Below are 22605 nucleotides of genomic sequence, written 5' to 3' on the forward strand. Positions count from 1 at the left end.
CCTCGGGGAGCTATCTGGGTACGCCATGAGCTAGCAGTTACCTGGAGAAAGGATACCTGAAAGGCTACAGGTGCTATGATGCTCCTTTGGAATGATTTACCCTGCCTTCACCTGCAGCTGCCCGAAGCAGGCAGTGGTTCACGGTGCACACTAAATGTCGTGTTCCAATCTCACTGTACCACAAAGCACCAAAACCCCTGTGGGTACCGGCAGTTCTGCACTGAGCTTTCTGTCAGGAGGTGCAGGTGTATGTTGCCTGTGCTTATCCACAGCACCTGACCTGAGTAGGAAGCAGATCTCCACCTTGTTGCTCTACAGCAATTCCCAGACAAATTAAGAGAGTGGGAAACGGTGAAGCCAGGTCTGGAGGCGGTTTAAGATGTGCTTTTGCATCACCTAGCTGATCAACTCGGTTGCCAGTATTTACACTTCCTTAGGAAATAAGAAATGAGATTGGAAATGGGAAAATGATGAAGCTAAATTCAAAGTGAGGCTCTTGAGTAAGAAGTGGGAATGAATTGTAACCACAAGATAGAAACCTCCTGGATTGGGATGTTTCCAATACAAAAACTCTCTGAGTTTGGGGATTTTTATGATGCCTCAGCTAGGCAAAAAACCTCAACCCATACCCCATTGAGTTCCGTGGAAACAGGATCAGACCCAGGCTGGGAAACATCTGTCCTGTGCCTCCAACAAGGATTTGTGTATTTTGAGTTGAGTGCAGTCCTGGTGCACTGTCTGTTGCCACAGCCAACAGTGGTGACTCTGAGAGCTGCTGCTGGCTGTCTTGCAGAGCACCAGGGCAAGCAGCACGAAGCAAAAAATCCCACTGTCTCTTAGGTGACTCCTGCAGTGCCACAGTGTGAGCTTGCAGCCCAGGCGGCCAATTACACCCTGACGCTGCATCAAAAAAGCTGCACTGCCAGCAGATCCAAAGAGGCAATTCAGTCATCTTGCTCTGCCCTGGTGAGACCTCACCTGGAGCACTGTGTCCAGCTCTGGGGCTCTCAACACAGGAAGGACATGGCCCTGATGGAGCGGGTCCAGAGGAGGGCCACGGAAACGCAAGGGGTTGGAGCACCTCTGTTACCAGGACAGGCTGAGGAGGCAGTGGTTGTTCATCCTGGAGTAGAGGAGGCTCCAGGAAGACCTAAGAGCAGCCTGCCAGTACCTGAAGGGGCTTCAAGAAGGATAAAGAGAGACTGATTACAAAGGCTTGCAGTGATAGGAGAATGGCTTCAAACTAGAGAAAAGCAGATTTAGATTGGATGTTAGGAACAAGTTCTGCACTGTGAGGGTGGTGGAACAGGTTTTCCAGGGAGGTGGTTGAGGCCCCATCCCTGGTGATATTCAAGGTGAGGCTCAACAGGGCTCTGGGCAACCTGATCTAGTTGAGGATGTCCCTGCTGACTGCAGAGGGGGTTGGAATGGACCTCTGGAGGTCCCTTCCAGCCCAAACGATTCTATGATAAACCCTGAGATTTTCCATGGAGCCAGGCTGTGCCGTAAAATCCAGCATGCCAACCTTTTCATTCACAAAATCTCTGCCCCAGGCACTGTAGCTGCTGATATTGCCAGAAAGTACAACTGAACTCCAGGACCAGGAGAGCAGATTTTTATGGAAGAAGAAAAAAAAAGTGAGTCCTGATTTTCATCTCTTCCCATACTATTACAAATGATGTGTAAAGCTCTGCTAATCTGGTCTCTGGATAGCACCCAGTCTCTTGCCACGTGTTTGTGCTCTGGCTCTTCCCCTGGGGGGTTGCTGTCAGCACATGCTCAGGAAGCAGTTACGCTGCTCACTCTTTTTGCTTTGCTTTTTCGTAAGCTGGACTCTAGCTGAAGTTTGCTGGACCTTTGCACTAATCACTGCCAGGTGCCTCTGGCTATGTTTCTGGAATGCAAGGAATCTTTTCCTTCTATTCCTCTTTCCTCCTTTCTCCTCTTCCCCCCCCTCTCCCTGATATCTCATAAATCCTTCAGTGCAGATCACCTTGTTGGGCATCATTGCATTTTATGACCCTTTTCTATAAACAATGAGCAAAGCAAGTCACTGGGCTGTGACACAGGGCCCAGGGCCTCAGCCTCTGCTCCCTGACTGCAGCACAGGACACCCAGTTCCTGGTTTCCTCCTTTCTGGCTTTGCTTGTGGCCAGCTGCAGTAGATGGATGCTGTTCAGAGACTTGGGCTCTACCCCAGGCTTTCTGCTGATGCAGTGTGTGACACATCTCCCTCTGCAATATCTTTAAAGTAGGACTGAGGTAAAGTCAGCTTCTTTCAAACTTCTGGATGAACACAAGGTACTATTTTTCATTTGGAATATTGCCTTGGATCACTTGAACCCAGTTCTGCATCTTCGCTCACCCAAAAGGAGCACATGAGCAGTAAAAAGGGCTCCTAGACACTCTTGAGAACACTATCCACGGGACCTTTAATGGGACTAGAGCATCTTGGGTAATTTAATTGCTCCAGAATATTTTTAATAGTACCACTAAGAGTGATAAGAAAGCAGCTTTGAGGTCAAAATTGCACAGGAGCCAAAGGAATCCCTTCCTGGCGCATTCTAAGGCTTTCTTTGTGGCGCTTCTCTTCAGGTACAGAGTGATGGTCTGAAGTGCTCACAGCCTTCTCTAACAAATACATGGGCAAGCCTCAGCTGGGACTACCCCAGAACTCAGTAGTTTGCAGCACATCACCTGCACAAACTCACACAGACACAAACACCTCTTGTCTGTGGTAAATGAGAACCTCTGGTAAGGGCCATTTTTGCAGAGCAGTCAGTCACTGCCATTGGGGTGGGAGCTGTGCCAGTCCAAAAGACCTTGCTGTTTATAAGAGGTTACTCAACAACCTTTGCATTGAAGCTGATGAATCACTGCCGTGAAGACCACTGCACCTAGGAGAAACCTAAATACGTCTTCCTGCTAACAGTCTAGCAGGAAAGTGGATTTCAAATGTTGAAGTGGTTCAAAGAAATGCAAAACACTGAAACAAAGAGCACTGCTTTTGGCTGAGGTAATCACCAAAGAGTCAATACCACAACAGGCAGTCAAGCACAGAGGTTGTCTGCCCAATATGACCCAGAGTGTACTCTGCATGCCTGACTGGTCATCTTGGTTTAGTCATCTCAGGCCATTACTCTCTGGCAGGTATGCAACAAGATGCTTCCAGGTGCAGATGGAGTCTGCACAGGTAGCTGATGTCCAAGTTCCTCAAATTCACAGCCTGAAAGGGTGGGAAGTGTTCAGATAATTCAATCATTTGCTACACCAGGATACATAGCTGCATTTGGCCTGGATGGTCGACATCCATCTGCATCAGTTTTGCTTGAAAAGCAACACAAAACTCGAAAATGAATAAAAGAAATAATCTTTTGAGATGTTAAGTGTGACTTTACAGACCAAACCACTGATGGCTGAAATCTTTGCAGCAGTGCACAAGAGCTGTGGTTGCTGCTAAATGTTTTCTGAGGTTCTCCGACCAACTCCTTTAACTTCCCAGCTCTTCCTGTGTCCTCTCATCTCTTACTCTGAGGTAGTTTTGCTCAGAGAATCTTCTGGGCAGGCAGCGCAGCGCACACTCAGAGAAGGGCTGCTGAAGGCTCTCTGATGAATGTCAGTCCAGGCCTTTCAGAGCCACAGGTGAAAGGCAAGGCTCTACCTGCTTCTGCTGGTGGACAAACAATATTTTACCCCCTGATCAAGCATTAGGTTACTCTTAACTGTGTGTTGTTGAAGTAAATCTATGCTAATGATAAGTTTGCTTTAAGAGGGGGAAAAACCCAACTGTCTAAGCCTATCTGGACATGATTATGAATTAATTCTGATCACATTTTGTACAATGAGACAAATGGCTTGGGACCTGAAACCAGATGCTCTTAATTGCTGCTTTTCTTTGTTACATGAACCTCGGCCCCACACCTGTGCATTGTTCTTCCTCTGCAGATGTCCTCGTGCCCCTTTTGCGTGCTCAGACATGCAACACTGAGATAAATTATGATGCATTCTTGGCTTCCTCCACTGAAAATGTTTTCAGCTCTCAGAAAGATCTGTTTCTTGTTATTGGTTTTAGTGCTTTTGAAAGAAAGACTAAAACACTGACTTGTGTGTTCTGCTATAAATGCAGAGTATTCCCCAGTGGAATCCACACTGAAGGAGTGATGTAGCTCCTAGAGTATAAAAGTTGGGTAGGTACTTAATTCTCCAGAGTACTTCTGAGGAGGAAAAGTTTGTTTCTAGCAGCATGACAGTTCCTAGTCAATTTACTGATGTGAGCTCACAAACTGGAAGATGAACAAAAATAAGGCAAAAGTAATTCAATTACAGGTGAGTAGACATCTCATTTTCTCTTTCAGTAATGAGAATTATGTACATAAATGGATTTTCCTACCTGGCCTGGACTCTGGCAGTTCAAGGAGATGGCCTTAAGTTGCAGCAGGGGATATTAGAAGAAACTTCTGCACTGAAAAGGTTCTCAAACCCTGGAACAGGCTGCCCAGGGAGGTGGTTAAATCCCCATCCCTGAAGGTGTTGAAAAGCTGCAGAGATGTGGTGCCAAGGGCCACGGTTTAGCACCAGACTTGGTAAAGTTACAGAATGGTTAGACTTCAGGTTAAAGATCTTTTCCAGCCAAAAAGACTCTGTGGTTCTGTTATTCCATATTGGAAAGAATTTCCCCCATTTCTTTCAAAGGGTTTGTGGTGATTTCTTAGCTCTTACCCCAGAAACAGTCATACTCCAGAAAACCTCCTTGCTCACAAACAAGTGAGACTCAGAATCACAGATGCAGGGGCTGGAAGGGACCTCAAAACTCATCCAATCCAATCTCCTGCCAGAGCAGGGTCACCTATACCACATCACATAGGAACACAGCCAAGCAGGTTTTGACTGTCTCCAGAGAGGGAGACTCCACAACCCCCTGGGCAGCCTGTGCCAGTGTTCTGTCATCCCCAGTGCGAAAAAATTCCTCCTCATGTTTCCATGGAACTTCTTATGCCTCAACTTCCACCCACTGCTCCTTGTGCTGTCACTGGGCATCACCCAGCAGAGCCTGGCTCCAGCCTCTCGGCACTCACCTTTTACATATTTATAACCATAAATGAGGTCGCCTCTCAGTCTCCTCCTCTCCAAGTTAAAGAGCCTCAGCTCACTCAGTCTCCCCACGTAAGAGAGATGTTCCATTCCTTTAGTCATCTTTGTGGCTCTGCACTGGACTCTCTCAAGCAGTTCTATGTCCCTCTTGAACTGGGGGGCCCAGAACTGGACACAGTACTCCAGATGCGGCCTCACCAGGGCAGAGCAGAGGGGCAGGAGAACCTTTCTCAGCCTATTAGCCACACCCCTTTTAATACACCCCAGAACGGTATTGGCCCTCCTGGCCACCAGAACGCATTGCTGGCTCATAGTCAACTACAGCTACAATTGGAGTCTGGTCCCATCTGATGAGCAAGCATCCACCAAACCCTTTGTATGCCAAAAGCAATGCCACAGAGCAGAGCTGAAGGACTACTGCTGTTTGCTTTCCCCCAGCTCCACAGCTCACTAACAGCAGGCAGTGGAGCTGGACTAGACTCTACTTTGAAATGGAAGCACCTGACAGGGGGTTCTGCTGGGCTGAGAGGCAGGTGGGAGCTGGCTTATCATCTCTTACTGCCAAAGTAGTTTGCATACAAACCTAACACACAAGATTTTACCCTGCATGTTTGTTTTCAGCCTTAAAACTCTCAGGAAATTGAACTCTGCTGTTCCCTGGTTGAGCTCTGTGCACCTAGGTGTAAATTTATGCAAAGGGAAGTGCAGGATGAAACTTTCATCAGAGAACTCTTTCCTCTATGTCTTTCTGTGGTATTTGAATTCACAAGTGCTAAGAAGCAAGCAAACAACAATTCTGATGTTTAAGTAGCCTGATTTAAATGTCCTTTTTCATTTGATTGATTGTAAGTCCTGATTTCTGTAGAGGTAAGTGGCTCTTCAGGGGGGTCTGGAACACGGTTTGAACCAGTGAGAAGCCCAGGTCAAAGAGAGTTGTGTAAGCAGCTTCCTCTAACCTTGACTACTTACTCTTTCATATGAAAGGCTCCCAAGCCTGGCTACAGAGCTCTCATTAATCATCAGCCAGGGACATCACAGATGTTTTAATCCCACCAGTTCTTCATTTCCTGTTGTGTTTATGGATCAGAAATGACCTAAACTGTCACAGGAATATGGAATAATTCCTTTCACTTTCCCTTCCCCTGGAGACATGTTGCCTGCCCAAGACGCTTATTCGCCAGCACCCCCAGCTTCTCCTGAGCACAGCAGCGCTGTTTGCTATGGGCACAAGTGACACAGGCCCTCACAGCCACTTAGAAAGGGGCCACGTTCAGATCCTGCAAAGTCATCTTGTTAGGTCATTAGGCTCAATTGGTGCAAATCCCTCACTGGGTAGCACCACTCAAACTCTCTTAACTTCTAGTCATATCGGTTTCACTTAAGCTGATAATTTATCACACTAAATGCTCTAAACTAGCCTCTACAGAGGAAGCTTACAAACTAAGCTAAGCAGAGTTTTAGATGACTTAGAAACAACTTAAAAAAACTAGCAGAAAGCAAGCCAAGTGCAACATTCACCTAAGATTTAATACTAAAGGCTGGTTTTCAGTCTTCATTCTGCTACAGATCAAGAGAGACTGTTTTTGCAGTGGGCAAAGTGAAGCCCTGTTAGGGATTAAATGTGACATATGCTACAAGGAATGCAAAAAGAAACCTCTGCTACCTGACATAAAAAAAAAGATATTTAAACCTGGACCACAACTGCCATGTTCTGTGTGCAGGATATTCCTCAGCCACACACTTGCAGTTTAGTTGATATCGATACGAGTAAAATGCTTTGCTCTAGGACACACTTCATACCAGGGTCTGAAAAAAATGACTTTCTGCACTGGATAAAGCCAGGATAAATACATTTGGTAATGAAGTCAGACTTTGTCAGAACATTTTCAAGCAAATTAGATAATTTTGTCAAACCAAGCCATGTGGGAAAGCTGACTGCTGCTCTTGCTGTTGACTTTGGCAAGGGGTGGTATAACACAGGGCCTTTAAAAAAAGAATGAAAAAGCCTTTAAATCAAATTCTGAAGCTGATGTCAAACTCGAGCAGACTGTTTGTACTTCGCCTCATGTCGTTCTTGGCATCTTGCATATTTGATGACTCAGTAATTAGATTTCTTGATAGCAATCGTTTGGCTGATTCCAGAGGCTGGAGCTGTGCAATCCAGCCTTGTCATCGCACTGACTCACAGCACAGAAATTCTCTGCATTTACTTGGACTTGAACTCCGAGCAAGCTGACAAATGAGGCAAAGCATTGTCTGCGTGCCCCAGAGCTGGAGCAGGCCATGTGAAGTGAGGCAGTCTTGGCTGCTTCTTTCCTCTTGTAAGTCATAGATATTTTGTGTGAGTTACGGCATGCTGCTAGGAATGGCAGAGGGGTAACGGCCCTCAGTGGCTCCAAGCATTAGATTATTAAATGCTTTTGCCCAGATAAATGGATGAATGCTTTAAACAAAACTGTGCCAAGCGACATTCAAGGACTATTAGTTCACATTGAGGTCGTGTACTTGCAATTAAAGTGTCATGTGGGGGCTTTACCTCAGCAGTCATTAATAATGGAAGCATAAACAATTAGAAGGCAGCAAAGGGAACCAGGTAAGGCAGCGCTGAATACAGATAATTTTGAGTTTAGAAAATAGTACTTTGAAATGCTAAATAATTGTAAGTAATTATGTAATGAAACTAAATACCCTGTTTTAAACTATTCAAATATATATTCCTGTCTCCATTTCCTGAGATTTGGTTCATGGCTAGAAATCTTACAATCTCCCACTCCACTTTTGTTATAGGATATTAACTGTAGTGTTTTTGCAAAGTCTTTCCATTCCTTTAGCCTATAAGTACAGAGATAATAACTCAGCACTGTTTCCTCCTCTGAGGAACAGTATCTCCTGCCCATCTATTGCCCTGGAACTGAAAGCAGCAGAGACAAGTCTGACTTAAACATTGGCCTTGGCAAATGATCAAAACGTCTGCAGAAGAGAAAACCTCAATGCTCAAAAGTGCTCAGCGAGAACCTCAGCTTCCTCAGCACAGTGCATCGGCAGCAAAGTTCTCTGTTTAGAATGGAGACATGAGGGGCAGCAAGGAGTGTTCATCTGGGAGCTTCAGACCCCTCAAACCAGAAAACTGTCTGTTGCCCTCATTCTGGCCAGTTTTTGCTTTCGTTTCTTATTAACAGCACCAGAACATCAAGTGTCTTAGGAACAAACCCACCTTACAGCCTGTTAAATCCTTCCCATGCCATAGTCTTACTTTATTTCACTCTTGCTTGAGGATTTTTACTATAATTCCCCTAGGAAACCCATCCTTGAAGCAGCTCAAAGAAGAAACAGCTGAGTAGCACACTGGGCAGCAGTGAGAGGAAGGGATCTTATCCCCCAGCTCAAGTAGCCTCATTCTGCAGGGAAAGAGAAGCTCATGGATTACCTTCCCTTGGTATCGTCTGTCTCCATTCCTCCTGTTTGCACTTGCTGCCTTCTCATCTGTAGAAAACTTCCTGTTTATCTGATATGGCTCCCACCTAAATCAGCATGCTCATGCCTCAATGACTGCCACAGGCAGGAGTCTGCCAACAGGAGATACAAGGTGGGAAATGTGGCAGGGCAAGGAAGGAGACTGGTTGGGCACAGGAATCTGACATGACATGGACAGAGTAAGTCTATTCCTATGATGGGCAAATCGGCACCTTCCACTGGGAGGGGGCACTGGTACTGGTATAGAAGCTAAGTTTTTATTCCCCAGTTTAAAAAAATGAGTTAGTTGTTCCTAATTGCATGTCCTTGATCAAATTGTTCAGGTACTGCAGGTGAAACTTTCATTCATATGCCCTCCCTGTGCCACATACACTCTGCCTTCTGCCCTTTGCTTAAAGCACACAGCTAAAAACTTCCTGGCCTCTCCCTCCCCTATATAAAAGAAGGGATGGGTCAGTCACTAAGCCAGGGTGGAAAGTTGCTCGATTTGGTAAAGAACCACAATGTATTTTTAGGAAGAAAAAAAACATATCTTAATCTCTTTGTATCTCAGATTCCCATCAGTAAGGCAAACTAGGTCTACTCCCTGTCCAAAGTGCTGTGAAGGAAAACTCTAAGTTTGATGTTCCATTTGCATGAGGCTAGGTACCACAAAAAATCTGAGCACAAAGATTACAGTAGAATCAGTGGAGGCTTAAAGAGATTCTTTGCTGCTGAGAGGATGTCACCAGATCCTTCAGCCAATGATCAGATGCTGCAGCAGTGCAAAGCAGTCCTCACTGCAGCACTATGTGACAATCTGCGTGACAACCCCTGCCCTGAACAGCATCTACCTGGTTACTGCCTGCTGCTAGATGTGTTCAGAGAATCACATCAGAGAGCAGGTGTGGCTGTTTGAGCTGGATTTCTAGCTCGGACATTAGATCAATAGGAACAGAGAAACTTAGAAGTGGAAGCTCTGAGTGGAGAGGTGAACATTCTAGAGATAGGCCATAGAATAGCAACAATGGGTAAGATAATATCATTTCATTGGAGCACCAAGAGCTTTATGTCTGGAAGCACAGCTTGGACCTTCCCCCAGCTGGTTCTGCTGCACCCACTGCTATCTTCCCCTGCTGCTGTTTTGGCTGCTGCTGCTGCTTTTGCTGCTTCGCCACCGCTTGGCCCCCTCCCCATCTTCCTTAGGGTTACTGTATTTCTGTAATAGTTTCTTCTCCTTGAACTGTTATATTTAAACTATAAGAAATAGAATTTATTTTTACCTGACTTTTCAAAAAAATCTGTGTTGTAGTGAGTTTACAGAGGGAGGGATCTGCCCTAACCCGGGACAGCAGGGAAGGGAGGGAACCTGAGCTCTGATGCTAAATGGGTCTTACTAAGGCAAACACTGCCTTACTCCTGAACCCGACACAGTTTGGGTTGTCACCCTTGCAGAGATTTCTCCTTCAGCTGAGAAAAGTTCTCTGCACTTATCTAAACCTACGAGAAGTCATCAAGGAAGAACTGGAAACAAATAAATGATGCAACTGCATGCTGTGAAGAAACCAATTCTCAGTGTACTGTGCTGAAGACAAGGCCAAGGCCCTGAGCTACCCGATGGTAATGCCAAAGTTTGCCCTGCTCAGCACAGGGGATGGGTGACATGATGACCTTCTGAGGTCCTTTTGAAGCCAGTTGTTTCCGTTTCAGCAGCAACCATGCAAAGCAAGCCAAAGAGTTAACTGTTCATTACTACAGGCAGGCAGAGGCCAAGCATGTTCTGTGCACATACCCTTCCCTGGCACTCTCCAGCGCTGAGGGGTGGTGGTGAGGACTGGGCAGGGCAGGCTCGAGTGGGTGGTGTCTTGAAGGGACATCATGAGGAGGCGGCACAACACCTGGCGAGGGCCCGTTCTGGTTAGCACTGGAGCCACTGTACATGCCTGCAAAGAGAGCCATTGTGCAAGAGAAAATGAGCAAAGAGGCATCCAAGTCCTTCAGAGTCCCCAGCTCCTTCCTTGTCTCCTACACAAACACACAGCAGCACTCTTCTGCTGGGGGAGTCACTCACATGAGCCCCGGGCACTGGTGGCTGCTGCAGTGCTGGAACAGCACTCACAGCTGTATGGAGGTACTTTGTGCCTCCTCTCTGCCCCACTCAGGTGGCTCATTTCCTGCTGGCTGCCACTGCAGCAGCTGGCAGGACTTGGCAGACTCTCACCCTGTCTCCACCACACCTCTGAGTGAGAATGCAGAATGCTGGAGCTCATACCCACAGCAGAGTGGTACCCGGTACCTTACCAGCATCACATTAGCCCCTGAGCACATTTAGTGTGGGGGGCATCAGGACTTGAGATTGTTCGCTGTTCATTAAAGCCTTCCTCATGTGCCTTCACTTGCCATGCTGCTGGACACCCTGGACCTTTGCACACATCGCACACCCTCGCCAAAGAAGCCCCAGTCAGGTCGGTGCAAAGAACGAGAGCTTTTTCATGAGCTGATGAGAACAAAGCACACAGATACTGGAGGAGTGTGGATCTTCTGGGGGACACTACCTACTGTCCTTTACCAGGGCGGTCAGGCACCAATAGCCCAGTGTCTGTCACGCCCTCCAGCCCAGGTGCTTTGTCCAGGACTCTGAGATTACGTTTGTTTCTCAGTCTCCCTTCTGAAGAGCAAGCCATGCACTAGAGCAGCCTCGGATGTCTAGGGGCCAGGGCCATGACACAGACTTGAGCTGTGAAGGCTGCACTGAGCAGGCCTCTGCGGCGAGGGGAGATGACAGAGGTGCTTGCTGTCTGGTGTTCACAAATGCCACCCTGTGGCAGTGGGAAAAGGACTGGCCCCTAGCGAGTGCAGTTCTTGGCAAAGTCCAGTCCTCAGCTTTTCTGTTGTCTCCAAAACATCTGCCAGAGTCTCAGCCCACTGGAGCACTCCTTCCAGGGAATCTGCACCCAGAGGAGCACTAGAGCAGGCACTGTATTCTGAAGGCTGTGGGGAGCAAATGCAGTTTGCCAGCACCCACAGTGTCCAGCTAAGGCACAGAAACCCCCATCTCCCTCTCAGACCTAGTTTCTTTGCCTTCTGTCCCCTGCAGCACTTACCTTTCCTCTCCCACTGGCTGTCTGCAGAGCTACACATTCAGAAAGCCAGAGCTGTGTGCCAGCTCTGTTTGGACATGTCCCATTGCCACTGCCAAGGTTCTGGATGGCACTCTTCCCAAGCCCTCACACTGGCGTGGAATGAGCATGGGGCCCTGGGGAACGTGTGACAGCCCTCTGGGTGGGTAAGCAAGGCAGAAAGTCAGCATCTGTTTCTGTGCAACTGAAGAGCAGAACCACTAAGGCCAAATTCCAGCCACCTTTGTCAGGGGCTTCAGAGGAGTCAAAAACCTCTGGTGAACAATGAGTCCTCAGCTGTTGACAGATCTAAAGCAATAAAAATGAACCACATCATCCCTGTCTCCTGCTAGACAGACCATTTGTCAACTGGCCAGTGAAACCAACTTGCTTTCTGCACTGAAAGCCAGACAGAAGAGGCTTTGAGAAGTCAGATGTGCCCAGGTGATGCTGGGATTTATTTGTCAAAGCCTCTTCTGATAAGAGTAAGGCAGTAGCTAGGATGCTGCATTGTGAAAATGTCGGTTTTCCACTGGTGGCTTCCACTCATTTTTTCATACAATAGCTTCCCCTTCCCCCAGACCCCCACTGTCCATACATCCATTATCAGGCTTGGAAGATGAGCCCAACAGCAGCCTGACCGTGACTGCACAGTGTCAGCTCACACTCGGCTGTACTTCCCACAGCAGGCAGTTTGGGTGTATGGGCAGCACAGCCTGCAGGAAGCTGCTGAACCTACAAAGAGCTTTTTGTGCTCTCAAAGACCACCAAGAACGTTACTGGCCCCTGTCAATAACACGCCCCAAATGCTCAGCCCCCCTCAGAAAGTAGTTTTAGCAGTGTGGTAGCCAGAAAACACATTCAAGTGTTTTATCTCACAGTCCCACCCTCAAGCAGTTTTGCTGAGCCCTTCCCTCCTGTCCCAGGCATTGAGGACAGCTTGGCTCTTTGCTTCAGGTGGATGAGAAAGGTAAGAGTAGCAGAGCTTCTACATTCAACTTGCCCCTAAAGAGAAGCAAGAAAGAGTCCTGCATGATCCCACACGCTCAAACATCTGCACTGGAAGGCCAAATGAAGCCAGAAGCCCTGCAGCCTGAGTTTCTGCCATGCCCAAGCACTGGGCAGAGTTTACCTAGCCACAGAAGTTCCAAGGCAGACATGCACTGCCTGCTCCTGGGGCTGAGTTGTGCTGCTGGGGATCTCCTCTCCCATTTAAAGCAGGGCTTCTTCCATCCACCCTGAGTTTATCCATCTTTTGACTCAGTGATCACATTTTCTCTGGAAAAGGCCCCTGCTTGGAGACATGCTAAGGCCTGTAGGCATTGGTTACCAGTCAGTTCTCCTTCTCCTGTACCTTTATTTACTGCAACACCCTCACTCAGCTTGGTTTGACACATGGTATCTCCTATCCCCTCAATGTCCCTTTTCTTACCCCAGAAGCTGCTGTCTCCACTCCCACTGACCCCTTCTCTGGGGGCACAATGTGGGCTGAGGCATGTCAGGGCAGAGCCAGCTGCTGCCCCCATCCCCATGCCACCTGGACAAAGGTGTGCTGCCTGCTGCCAAGCAGCCTGTGACACAGCTGGGCCCTGCCTGCCTCTCTAGCAGTGGGAGTGCTCATTTTGGGTGCCACTCAGTGGTATCCAGCTACCAGCACTCATGGAAGTTGTCAGAAGGCAACTACCTCTCAGGCCTTTGGCAAATGTGGTTGAGCTCGGCTAATGGACTAAAAACACTGCAGTGGGGAAGGGAATGACACAGATGTGGGCAGGAGGAGAGCAAAATGGTTACAGAAGCCTTGAGACTGAAGCTGAGCCCTGGTTTTATGGCGTGTATCTTGCAGACAGCAGGCTGGTCAGAGGAATGTGGGAGCTCCAAGGCTGCTCTGGCATCAGGCACAGCAGTGTGTGCTCCTGGGCCTGGTGCTGAGGCCCTGAGACTGCACAGCCTACCCTACGGACGAGGGCTGCATCTGCCCCGGCGCATGGCGGAACACCAGCCAAGGCAGACAGAGAATCACACCCACTGTTCCCCTGCCTGGCTTGCATTTGCCTGCACTTGGAGGGCCAGGAGGCACACACAGTGGAAGATGGGATTTACTAAGGAGACTCCATGTGAGTCTGCAAGGAGACATTCATCATTCCTGCTGAGTCTCTGAGCACCAAACTGGTATATATTTAAAGCTAAAAGTTATTAATCTTACACAGTGCACAACAAGGGCAGCCCAACAGCTGCACCTGCCCCTGAGGGACAGACCTTGCTCTGCACAGGCACTATGCAGGGCGCACTCCAGTGGGCACTGTGCAGGCCACCAGCCGTTGATACTGCTACTGGAGCTCACCTGGACTGTAAGGAGTTCTGACATGCGTACTTCTATTCCAGACTTCAGACACTCAAAGGTGAGGCAGCTGTCACTCTGATTCCATGACTACTCTGGTGAGTGTAAAGCCCAAAGGGATGGTGCCTCTAGAAGGAATTACTGCCAGTGCATCAGGAGACAGAGGGAAGTACCTTGTACAGGAAAGCAGCAGGGACCTGCGGATGTGAGGCTGTATAAAGCCCTTCCCACTGCCAAGCCCTAACAAGAAGAAAGAGTTGTTGGAGGGGACACAAATGCTGTGGTTGGTGTGTGGATCCCTTTGTCTAGTGGAGTGGGGGAGGAAGAAGTCCAGGGGGAGGACCCTGGACTATTCCAGCCTCAGTAGTTTTCAATACTTTCAAAATTTCACTTCCTTTGCAGTCTTTTCCCCTTCTTTTCAGAAGTGAGCTCTAATATTCTTGAGAACCTGAGGTCACAACAGAAGCCTTTGGAGCTGTTACAAATGACTGCTCCTGCGAGTGGAGCCCAGGCCAGGACTGTGCACCCCGGGGCTCTTCACGCACTGGCCATCTTAGCTTGAACATACAGCTCACCAATCAGTATTTTAAGGGGCTGAGCCTTTGACCTGAACATCTGCTGCCAGAACAGCACTCTGAGTATCTGTGACTAGCAGCTTTTATTCCCCTCAGCTTTATGAAAAGCAACAAAACAAGGCCAGAGCAAGCTCCTGAGTGGCATCACCTAAGAGCTGAATGTGTGCAGCCACAAAGCACTTTGGTTATGAGGAGGCAAAAAGGAGGAAGATCTAAACAAAGAATGGGCTCCTCTGAGTGCTGAACATTCTTCTGCTCACTATCTTACCCAGTCCTAAGCACTACTCTGCTTTGAAGTCAGACACAAAGGATGGGAGCCTTCTTAATATTTCATTTTTTTTTTGTTCCGTGATTTGCTTTCATCTCTGACATATTTAAAATGTGCTTTAACTTGGAGAAAGGCAAAACTGAAACTCTCCAGGAATCCAAGTGATCCCTAAAGCCCACAGCTCTGCACATTAATAATGTGGCTCCTTTAAAAAAAAAAGGGAGGGAAAAAAAAGGAAAAACCTCCAAAGTGAAAGCAAAAAACCCAAATCATGAACTCGTCCTTGTTTGTCAGGGGAATAAAGAGGACATCATACCATATTTAGCCAGCTGTATCACATACTGTGCATTACAGCTGCTCTTTCTGCTCATTGCAAAGAGCAACGGCTGCAGACTACAGGTGGCAGCAGGAATGTCCTATGCTTTAACTCTGAGGGGATCAGCACTTCAGCTCCTGTGCCTTCGATCATGACAGAGCAAGTTCCTCCCGTGGAACTGTACAACACGGTATGAAGCAGCTCCTGTTTCACTGTAAAACAGGCTTTCAAACCACGATTTGTTTTCCCTGGCACTTATTCATACTGTGCATGTGATGGGGTCTCATAGAATGGCCTGATGGCAGCATCAGGGAAGACTTGTTAAGTTTGCTGCAAAATCCTGCTGATGGACTGGTGTCATCAGCACAGAAATCCTATCAGAGAAAGGCAGCATTACTGACAGATAAATTCCTTCATCTCGGGAAGGACACCGAGATGGGATAGGGATGGTCTGACCATCTCTAAACTAGGAACTTTTTTCCTGTTTCACTGTTGTCATAGTACTGGTTGTCCCATCCCAAACTGGTTATTAGAGAATTAGAGACATTTCAAGGTCAGCAACGTGAATCATTCCTCACCAAAGCAGACCAAGACAGAGTCTGTGCACATATTCTCCTCAGTGAGCATCACCTGAAAGCTGCATGTTCAACACTAATCAGGCAAAGTACTTTTTCAGAGAAGCATGGGCTTTGCAGCTCTCTGACAGGATGCTGCTGAAGCTGAGAACAAATAGACATGAAAATTATCCCAAAGGGCTAAACAGCTGCATGGACAGAGAGAGACCTGAGTGTGCAAGAGGCTAAGTGAAAGGTTCCCTGCTCTAACCCCTAGAGGCAGTAAAGGGACATAGTGCCTTCAGATGGGGAGGCAGATTACGATCCCACTGATGGCTTTTGAGAGTTCCCCTTTCTCTCTGCTAGCTACAAAAAGGAACCTGAGATTCAGGATCCTCTGCTGAGGTTGGAAAATTGTGAGCCTAGGTCTTATTTTCAGCAGAAGGGAATGCAAGCATCTCTCTCTTCCTGTAAAACCTATAGAACATTCTTAGGTCCTTGAAAGAGGCCAGCTCTTGTTCAACCACAAGAAAGAGAGGACAAATGAGAAGGAATGAAAGAAAGAGTAAACATTAGACAAGATAATTAAAACAACATGCTTGACATTTCAAATTCAAGCTGTTGCTCCATCCATAGACCACCATATTATTTGTTACAGTCAGACAGTGCATGGTAATGGTACTCAGCCTCTCTGCAGCTCCTCAAGAGCTGCAGCACCTTACTGCTGCATGCCTTTGCCTGTGCTTTCACAGAGCTAGTGCACCTGCACTCTGCTGAAGCCAAGGCAAACTCCTGGAAGTGAACAAATGGAGGCTGACTTTCAGCTGGGCTGCTCCCCCCTTCACCTGAAATGAACAGCAGCTAGTTGGGGCTTTCATCCTCCATGGGGGCAAATCACATCCATAACCTTTTGTGGTTCAAGGCCTGTATGATACGACATATTTAGCACCATGCTTATTAGAAGTACTCTTACCTGTAATTAAATCATGGTGGCCTACAGATCTACCACATTTCCCATCCAAAATGTGTTGTGAAGATGTGTGCAGCTGTTGTATAGCTAAGCATTCACTGAGTACATCTTGTTCAGCATCAGTGCACGGATTCAGCTGCAAGAGGAGGATAAAACAAGTTTATTTCAAAGTAAACCAAATTGCTTTTCATTAAATTCATCTGTTTCTTAGCTTAAAGATCATGCGTAGAAGAAACAAAATGACACTCTTAAGGCCTTGGTGTAATTAAGATGTATCTATTACTTGGTATTTTTCATTAGAGGTAAGTTTGCTTTTCTTCAGTTCACAAGTGTTAATCTGAAATCGACAAGTTTGCTTCAGAAAATAATGCACCCTGTGTCTCTTCAAGCCTTCCTGAGTAATTTAACTGTACACTTTCAGCCCTCCTGTAGTTTCTTGGATTCTGTGGCAAATGGATTGCATCACCTTGTAGCTGTGACACTTGGAAAGACATATGACAGTGAAAGAGTAGTGTTTGTGCTTATCAGCTTAGGGCTGGCAGAGTAATGTGCTGTCAGCACCGTGTAAGAGGCATCACCCATACCTTGGCTGCTCGCCGTGTAAATTGCAGCTCTGGCAAAAGTGTCTGAAGCTAACCCTTGAAAACCACAATGTCGACCATATTAAAACCAGCAGGAGAGGAGAATTAAGAAAGAAAAGCATTTCTAATTCTCTTTCAAACATGCTGATGTTGCCAAGCTTTTGTCATAATAGAGCGCTCAGATTACACAAACAGCCATCACATTCTAGAGCCATTAATAAATAGTTATTGTCTCCTTTACTGCTTTGCACACCCAGCTCCCCTGGGCTTGCTCAGTCTAAATGAAAGGACTCAGCAAACCTACTTACAATCCTGCCATACAGCCATTTGCTGCTTCAAGATAAACATCTGAACATTTGGGCCACAAAGTGCATCTGCAGCCAATTAAACAAACTACCACTAAATTAACAGTTAGCTTTCTCCTCCTTTGCTCCCGTAAAGCTTTTCAGCATGACCAGATAGTACCTCTGCAGTCAGCTTCTAGGCTGTCAGTTGGGTATTCAGGATCCCTTTGATGTAAGCCTAAGCTCTAGCATTTTATTTCCTGTCAGAGATGGCACATTTTGGTAGCAAATCTCAACCAAAATACGTGGGCAGAGTAGCCTGTTAATTTTTCTGTCGGCTAAGTCACTTCCACTCAGAGCTCCTGAGAAGCTGATATCAATGGGCTTTGTCGACTCGTGATCAAGAATGAGCAAGTGAGGCTTAAACGGTCTTCCATTTTCCTCAAGGCAGCCCCTCACTGCTTCAACAACACTGCGATTTCCTTGTGAAAAGGGTTTTTTCCTATCATATATACAAGTGAAATAATGGGGATGTGAGTGGGGCTGTTATTAATTCTTTATGAGTCAGATTTGCTGCAGTCTCTTTTAAGAGAGACTGATCAAAATGCACTTTAAGTCTGCTGCTTTTCCAGATGGCTTTTAAGCTCAAGTGAAAAAGACATAGGATCAAGAATTAATAAAGTTACTGTGGATAAACGAGACAGGAAATCTGAAGATGATTTCAAACCACTGTTTGAGTGCAGACTTAGCCTGGTCTACCAAATAAGGTGTGAGAAGCCAAGGAACTAACCTTATTTTAAGATAAACTTGGTAAGTCCATGGGAGGATACGTAAAATTCCTCAAACTGGGAGATTTAGAGAGATGAAACTCTGCATGTTTAACATCTTGGTACACCCAAAGAGCTTAAGTTTGCACTTTGTGTGTGAGCATTTGTTCTGTATCGGTTCTGTGCCTAAGGCCTCCTGCTGAACTTGCCACTCCTTCATGCAGTTGGATTTAGTTTTTTTCCCCCACAGAACTGGAAAGAGTCCTCAGCAGGTGACAGGGTGTGACAGTGGAGACTGCTCCTTTGTCCAGATGCAAAGGATGGGAACATGTTAGTGTGTTCAGCCCAGCACAGAGAGATGAACAAACAATGGTCACATATGGTATCAGGAAATAATTTCCACCTGCCTTCCTCCAGCAAGCATGTCAGCAACCACAGGAAGGAAAGGTGTGTGGGGGGGTCTCTCCTTTGGAATAGGGAGCATGGTTGCTTTCCACTGTCAGCTGAGCATTCCGTGTAACAAAATCTTCCTGTTGCAACCACCTTGCTATTGCAAAGGACTTTGGTGCCATGGTCTCCCCCTTCCTGTGGCTGATTGCTGCTAGGGCTTTCTGACTCTTACTCTCAAGGCATAACGGTTAAGCTTGGAAAGTGTTGGGCATTTTGTGACTTGCAGTGTGGAAGGCAAGTGCACAGCACACCCTGTGGAACCTTCTAGAGAGCTGTAGTGTAACCACATGGCCTGATAATATAAAACTGGGCTTGAAAACTAGGCAGCCCTTTCCAGTCTTGCCAGGCTAAATAGAAGTTCTGGCAGGAGCTGGCATATGCCAAGACAACAGCTTGGTTCTCTGGACACCTGGGTGGGAGCCAGGCAAGGCACAAAACTCCACATGCAGTGAGTGTTTCTGGCCTGTCTGAAACACAACTCTGGGCACTGATGTCCTACAAACTGTTACTCAGGCAGAATGTACCTGAGGGCAGAGAAGGACTACAGGAAGAAGTGGGGGACAGGCAACTGTCCTAGGAAAGGGGATCATAAATTCAGATCAGTGAATCCAGCCAGGTGACAACTGCAGGGGATAGAATTCATGCTGAGAAGTAGCCGGAGAGAAGGGGTGAGAGACAGGAGTCACGGCTGACACAAGGACAGATCGGTATGAACTCAGGCCTCTGTGACAGCCACCTCACTTCTCTATGGCTCGTCCTGAATCCTCTAACTGTCACCTGGGTTCTGCTATTGTCCCCTCTCTTCATGTGTTCCTCTATTGCTCTCCAGTTCTTTTAGTTCTTACCTTGGACACTTTTCCAAACTAGCTGCTCCCTAGCTCTAGCTTGCCAGGCTGTAATTTCTGCTCTGTCCTCCATCCTTTAACCATGCCTTGCTGGCTCATCCGTGGTGCTCTCGGCAGTGGGGAGGCAGCTGGGAGAAAAGGTCACTGCTGCTTATTGAACTAAATGTAAGTGCTTGCTGCAGCTTGCCTTCCCTTCTGCTGCTGAGCCTGCAGCTCATGGTCACAGACCAGCTCTGTGGAGTCCCAGTCATCTTTTTCAGACTGTGTGTACAAATGTGCAATAAACAAGTCTCTGATCCTGGGCTGGTGCCCATAAGCATCCCCACTGAATAATGAGTTCAGGATTTAGCCCATAGAAACCAAAGTACTTACTTGAATCTAATAGTGAAAACATAACAGTCTGGGTTTGGAATCATTTATAAAAGCATTTAGAAGGCAATTGTGGTGGGAAAAGTGAGGGGGGGTTCATTCTCATCTATTACAAGTGATCCCTTCCTCACATTTCCACAGTATCCCAGCCTAGTTTCATCCGTGCTTGAGATGATCTGCCAACATGCATTTACTAGCTGAATACAGACTCGATTCATGGGCATTTTATGTGAACGACAGCAGAACTGGGGCCTGCGTATAAAAGATGAGCAGGGAAGGATTGCTTGGAGCGAGCACGTGGGGCAAAGTGAAATTGCACGGAGGTTGCCCTGAAAGTGTGAAATGATGAAGTGGCCTCGTTAACAGCAGCGGTTCCAAACCAACAGGAAAATCAGCTCAGCTTACATTTCCTTCTAGTGATACTGCAGAAGAACTCTGATTTGCAAACACATAAAGGCACATGAACAGCAGGTGTATGGAGGCAGCCTGGAGGAGGGTTACTTGGTGCCCGGTGGCCTTACCTTCTTACGCACCTGTTGCTCTTTGGCTGAGTGAGCTTTGACGTGCTTGCGCAGGGAGCTGGGGTCGGTGTAGCGCTTGGAGCAGCCAGGAATCTGACAGGCATAGGGCTTCTGTAAATGTGAGGGAAGGGAAGACCGTTCACATTCCTCTGCATCTCTACAGTCAGCACACAGAGCACTGCTGGATGGCTGTTTCTGTGAAGCGTGGTGTTAAGCCTGAGGTGTTCGCTCTGCTTGCTCTTTCCAGATTTGCTCTGTCTCTTCTGCGTACATGACAGACAGACCAGGTTGATCCCTCTGATTTCACACTCCGTGCAAAGCACTGAGAGCACCTGACACACCTATACTCTGTCACGGTGGGTATTGATTATTGGGCTGAATTGAATGCTAATGAGATGTAACTGGATAGGTTTGGGGGGCATTACTTGTTTTCTAGCCTTTACAGAGCACAAAAATCATGAGATCACCCAATGTGATTATAAATAGAGAAGCTTTGGTCTCGAGTTCTGATGCAGACACTTCTCAGCACTGTTCATAGGCAGCACCGCAAAACTTATGGCACAGTACACATTCAGGTTCCTTCATACCTTGCTGTTTTGAACGACTCCAGCAATATCTTTTTATAACTCCTAAGCAGACAATCTGCATCAAACAGTAACAGCTGAGCAAATCAATACAGACAGACTATTGTTGATTTTGTTAGGAAGACCTTTCCAGCTGACTTGGGCATGCAGCAGAGCTTGCCGGAGTGGCACAGTATGAGCACTTGTTCCTGGGACAGCCGTCTGGGGCTGGGCAGGCACCTCCAGCACATTCTTCTCACAGGAAAATCCATAAACAATTAAACAAGGATGCTACAGTTTAACCCCTGTTTCTGCAGTCCCAATGACTCAAAGCCTCACCAAGCTCTTCTCTTAGCCTGCTCTCAACAAATGAAACGCTGTTACAGCACAACCTCCCAATGAATGTGCAAGTACCAATGCAAGGAAGAGACTCTGGCACTCGTTATTCAGTAACCACTGACTTCAGTGACAGCACAACAGCGTCGCAGGGCACAGCTCACACTTTAAACCAGGGTGGAACACTCCTGGGTTTTTTCCATCTTCCCCCCCTCAGTCTGTCAACATTACTGCAGCCTCCTCACGTGCCCTAGTGAATCACTTTGGTGTCTTCCCAAAGGTAGCAAGCTCATTCTTCATGACCTCAGTGCGGCATTCTTTAATCCCCTCGGCTTCAGAAAGAGGCTGCACGAAAAGGGAAAATCCCAGTGGGTTTGGGGAGAAGTGACTGCTCCTGGAGGAGTGCTGACGTGCCCGTTTTACCACAAGGACAGATAGGTTCCCTTTGTTCTGCTTCTACCTAGGAGAAGGATCTACTCCAGATGATTTAGCAGAGTCGACCAAACCAGCATGTGGCAGTAAGTCCCGGGAACGATTTACAGCTTCTCCTTTTGGAGAAGGGAAATGATGGAGTGACCTAGATTGAGAAGCTGTAAAACCAATTCCCAATGGACTCAGTAAGGAATAAGCAGTCTATATAAACCCCTTTTCTTTCTAAACACCTCTGGAGGATAAGTGTTGCTGCCCTGTCCAGCCAACAGGAAATTTCTGTAGGCACAATAGAATCATTCACCAATCCACGACCCTTACAGGCTGACACAGGCTACCCAGAAAGTTACAGGGCAGAACAGATTTATTCAGAGTGTCTGAAACAGAGGGAACTGACACCTGAGAAGAAGCTGTGGAAACTGTAACAAATCCCTCAGCAGAAAAACTAGCAGAGCAGTTTTCAAATCCTTGAGGTCATTCAGATTAGGGATAAAATCACTCCACTTCAGTGACAGGGAAACTAGATGAAAATCTGGCTAACGAGGCCAATTGTTTTGACATTCCAGGCAGTTATTTTGTCCACTGAGCCAGTGCAACGTGCAGGCTTTCCAGTAGCAGCCTCCTGCAGCTCTGACTTTCCACATACACACAGCACACTCAGATAATCCACTGGACTGTGGCTCAAGCAGGTGAGTGGAGGTTAGTGACTGCAGGGCAGGGCTACAGAAACAAAGGAGCTGCAACAGTACAGCACAGAGAGCATTTTTAGACATTTA

The 22605-nt window shown here is 47.1% G+C and overlaps 1 protein-coding gene across 10 annotated transcripts in view; it reads right to left on the minus strand.

Annotated features, from left to right (window-relative positions):
- The window catches only part of GLIS1 (GLIS family zinc finger 1), a 218341-nt gene that overhangs the window by 17485 nt on the left and 178251 nt on the right, over positions 1–22605 (minus strand). For 8 of the 10 annotated variants that reach the window (XM_064146872.1, XM_064146868.1, XM_064146869.1 and 5 more), the window contains 3 exons: positions 20502–20612; positions 16688–16820; positions 10337–10487 (listed from right to left, as the gene is read on the minus strand). In XM_064146872.1, the coding sequence (XP_064002942.1) occupies positions 10337–10487; positions 16688–16820; positions 20502–20612 (395 nt within the window). The remainder of the gene's footprint in view (positions 1–10336; positions 10488–16687; positions 16821–20501; positions 20613–22605) is intronic. The other 2 variants (XM_064146870.1, XM_064146871.1) reach the window with 2 other exon arrangements.

The sequence above is a fragment of the Pogoniulus pusillus genome, chromosome 8, assembly GCF_015220805.1.
Source record: "Pogoniulus pusillus isolate bPogPus1 chromosome 8, bPogPus1.pri, whole genome shotgun sequence".
In the NCBI taxonomy this organism is placed as follows: Eukaryota; Metazoa; Chordata; class Aves; order Piciformes; family Lybiidae; genus Pogoniulus; species Pogoniulus pusillus.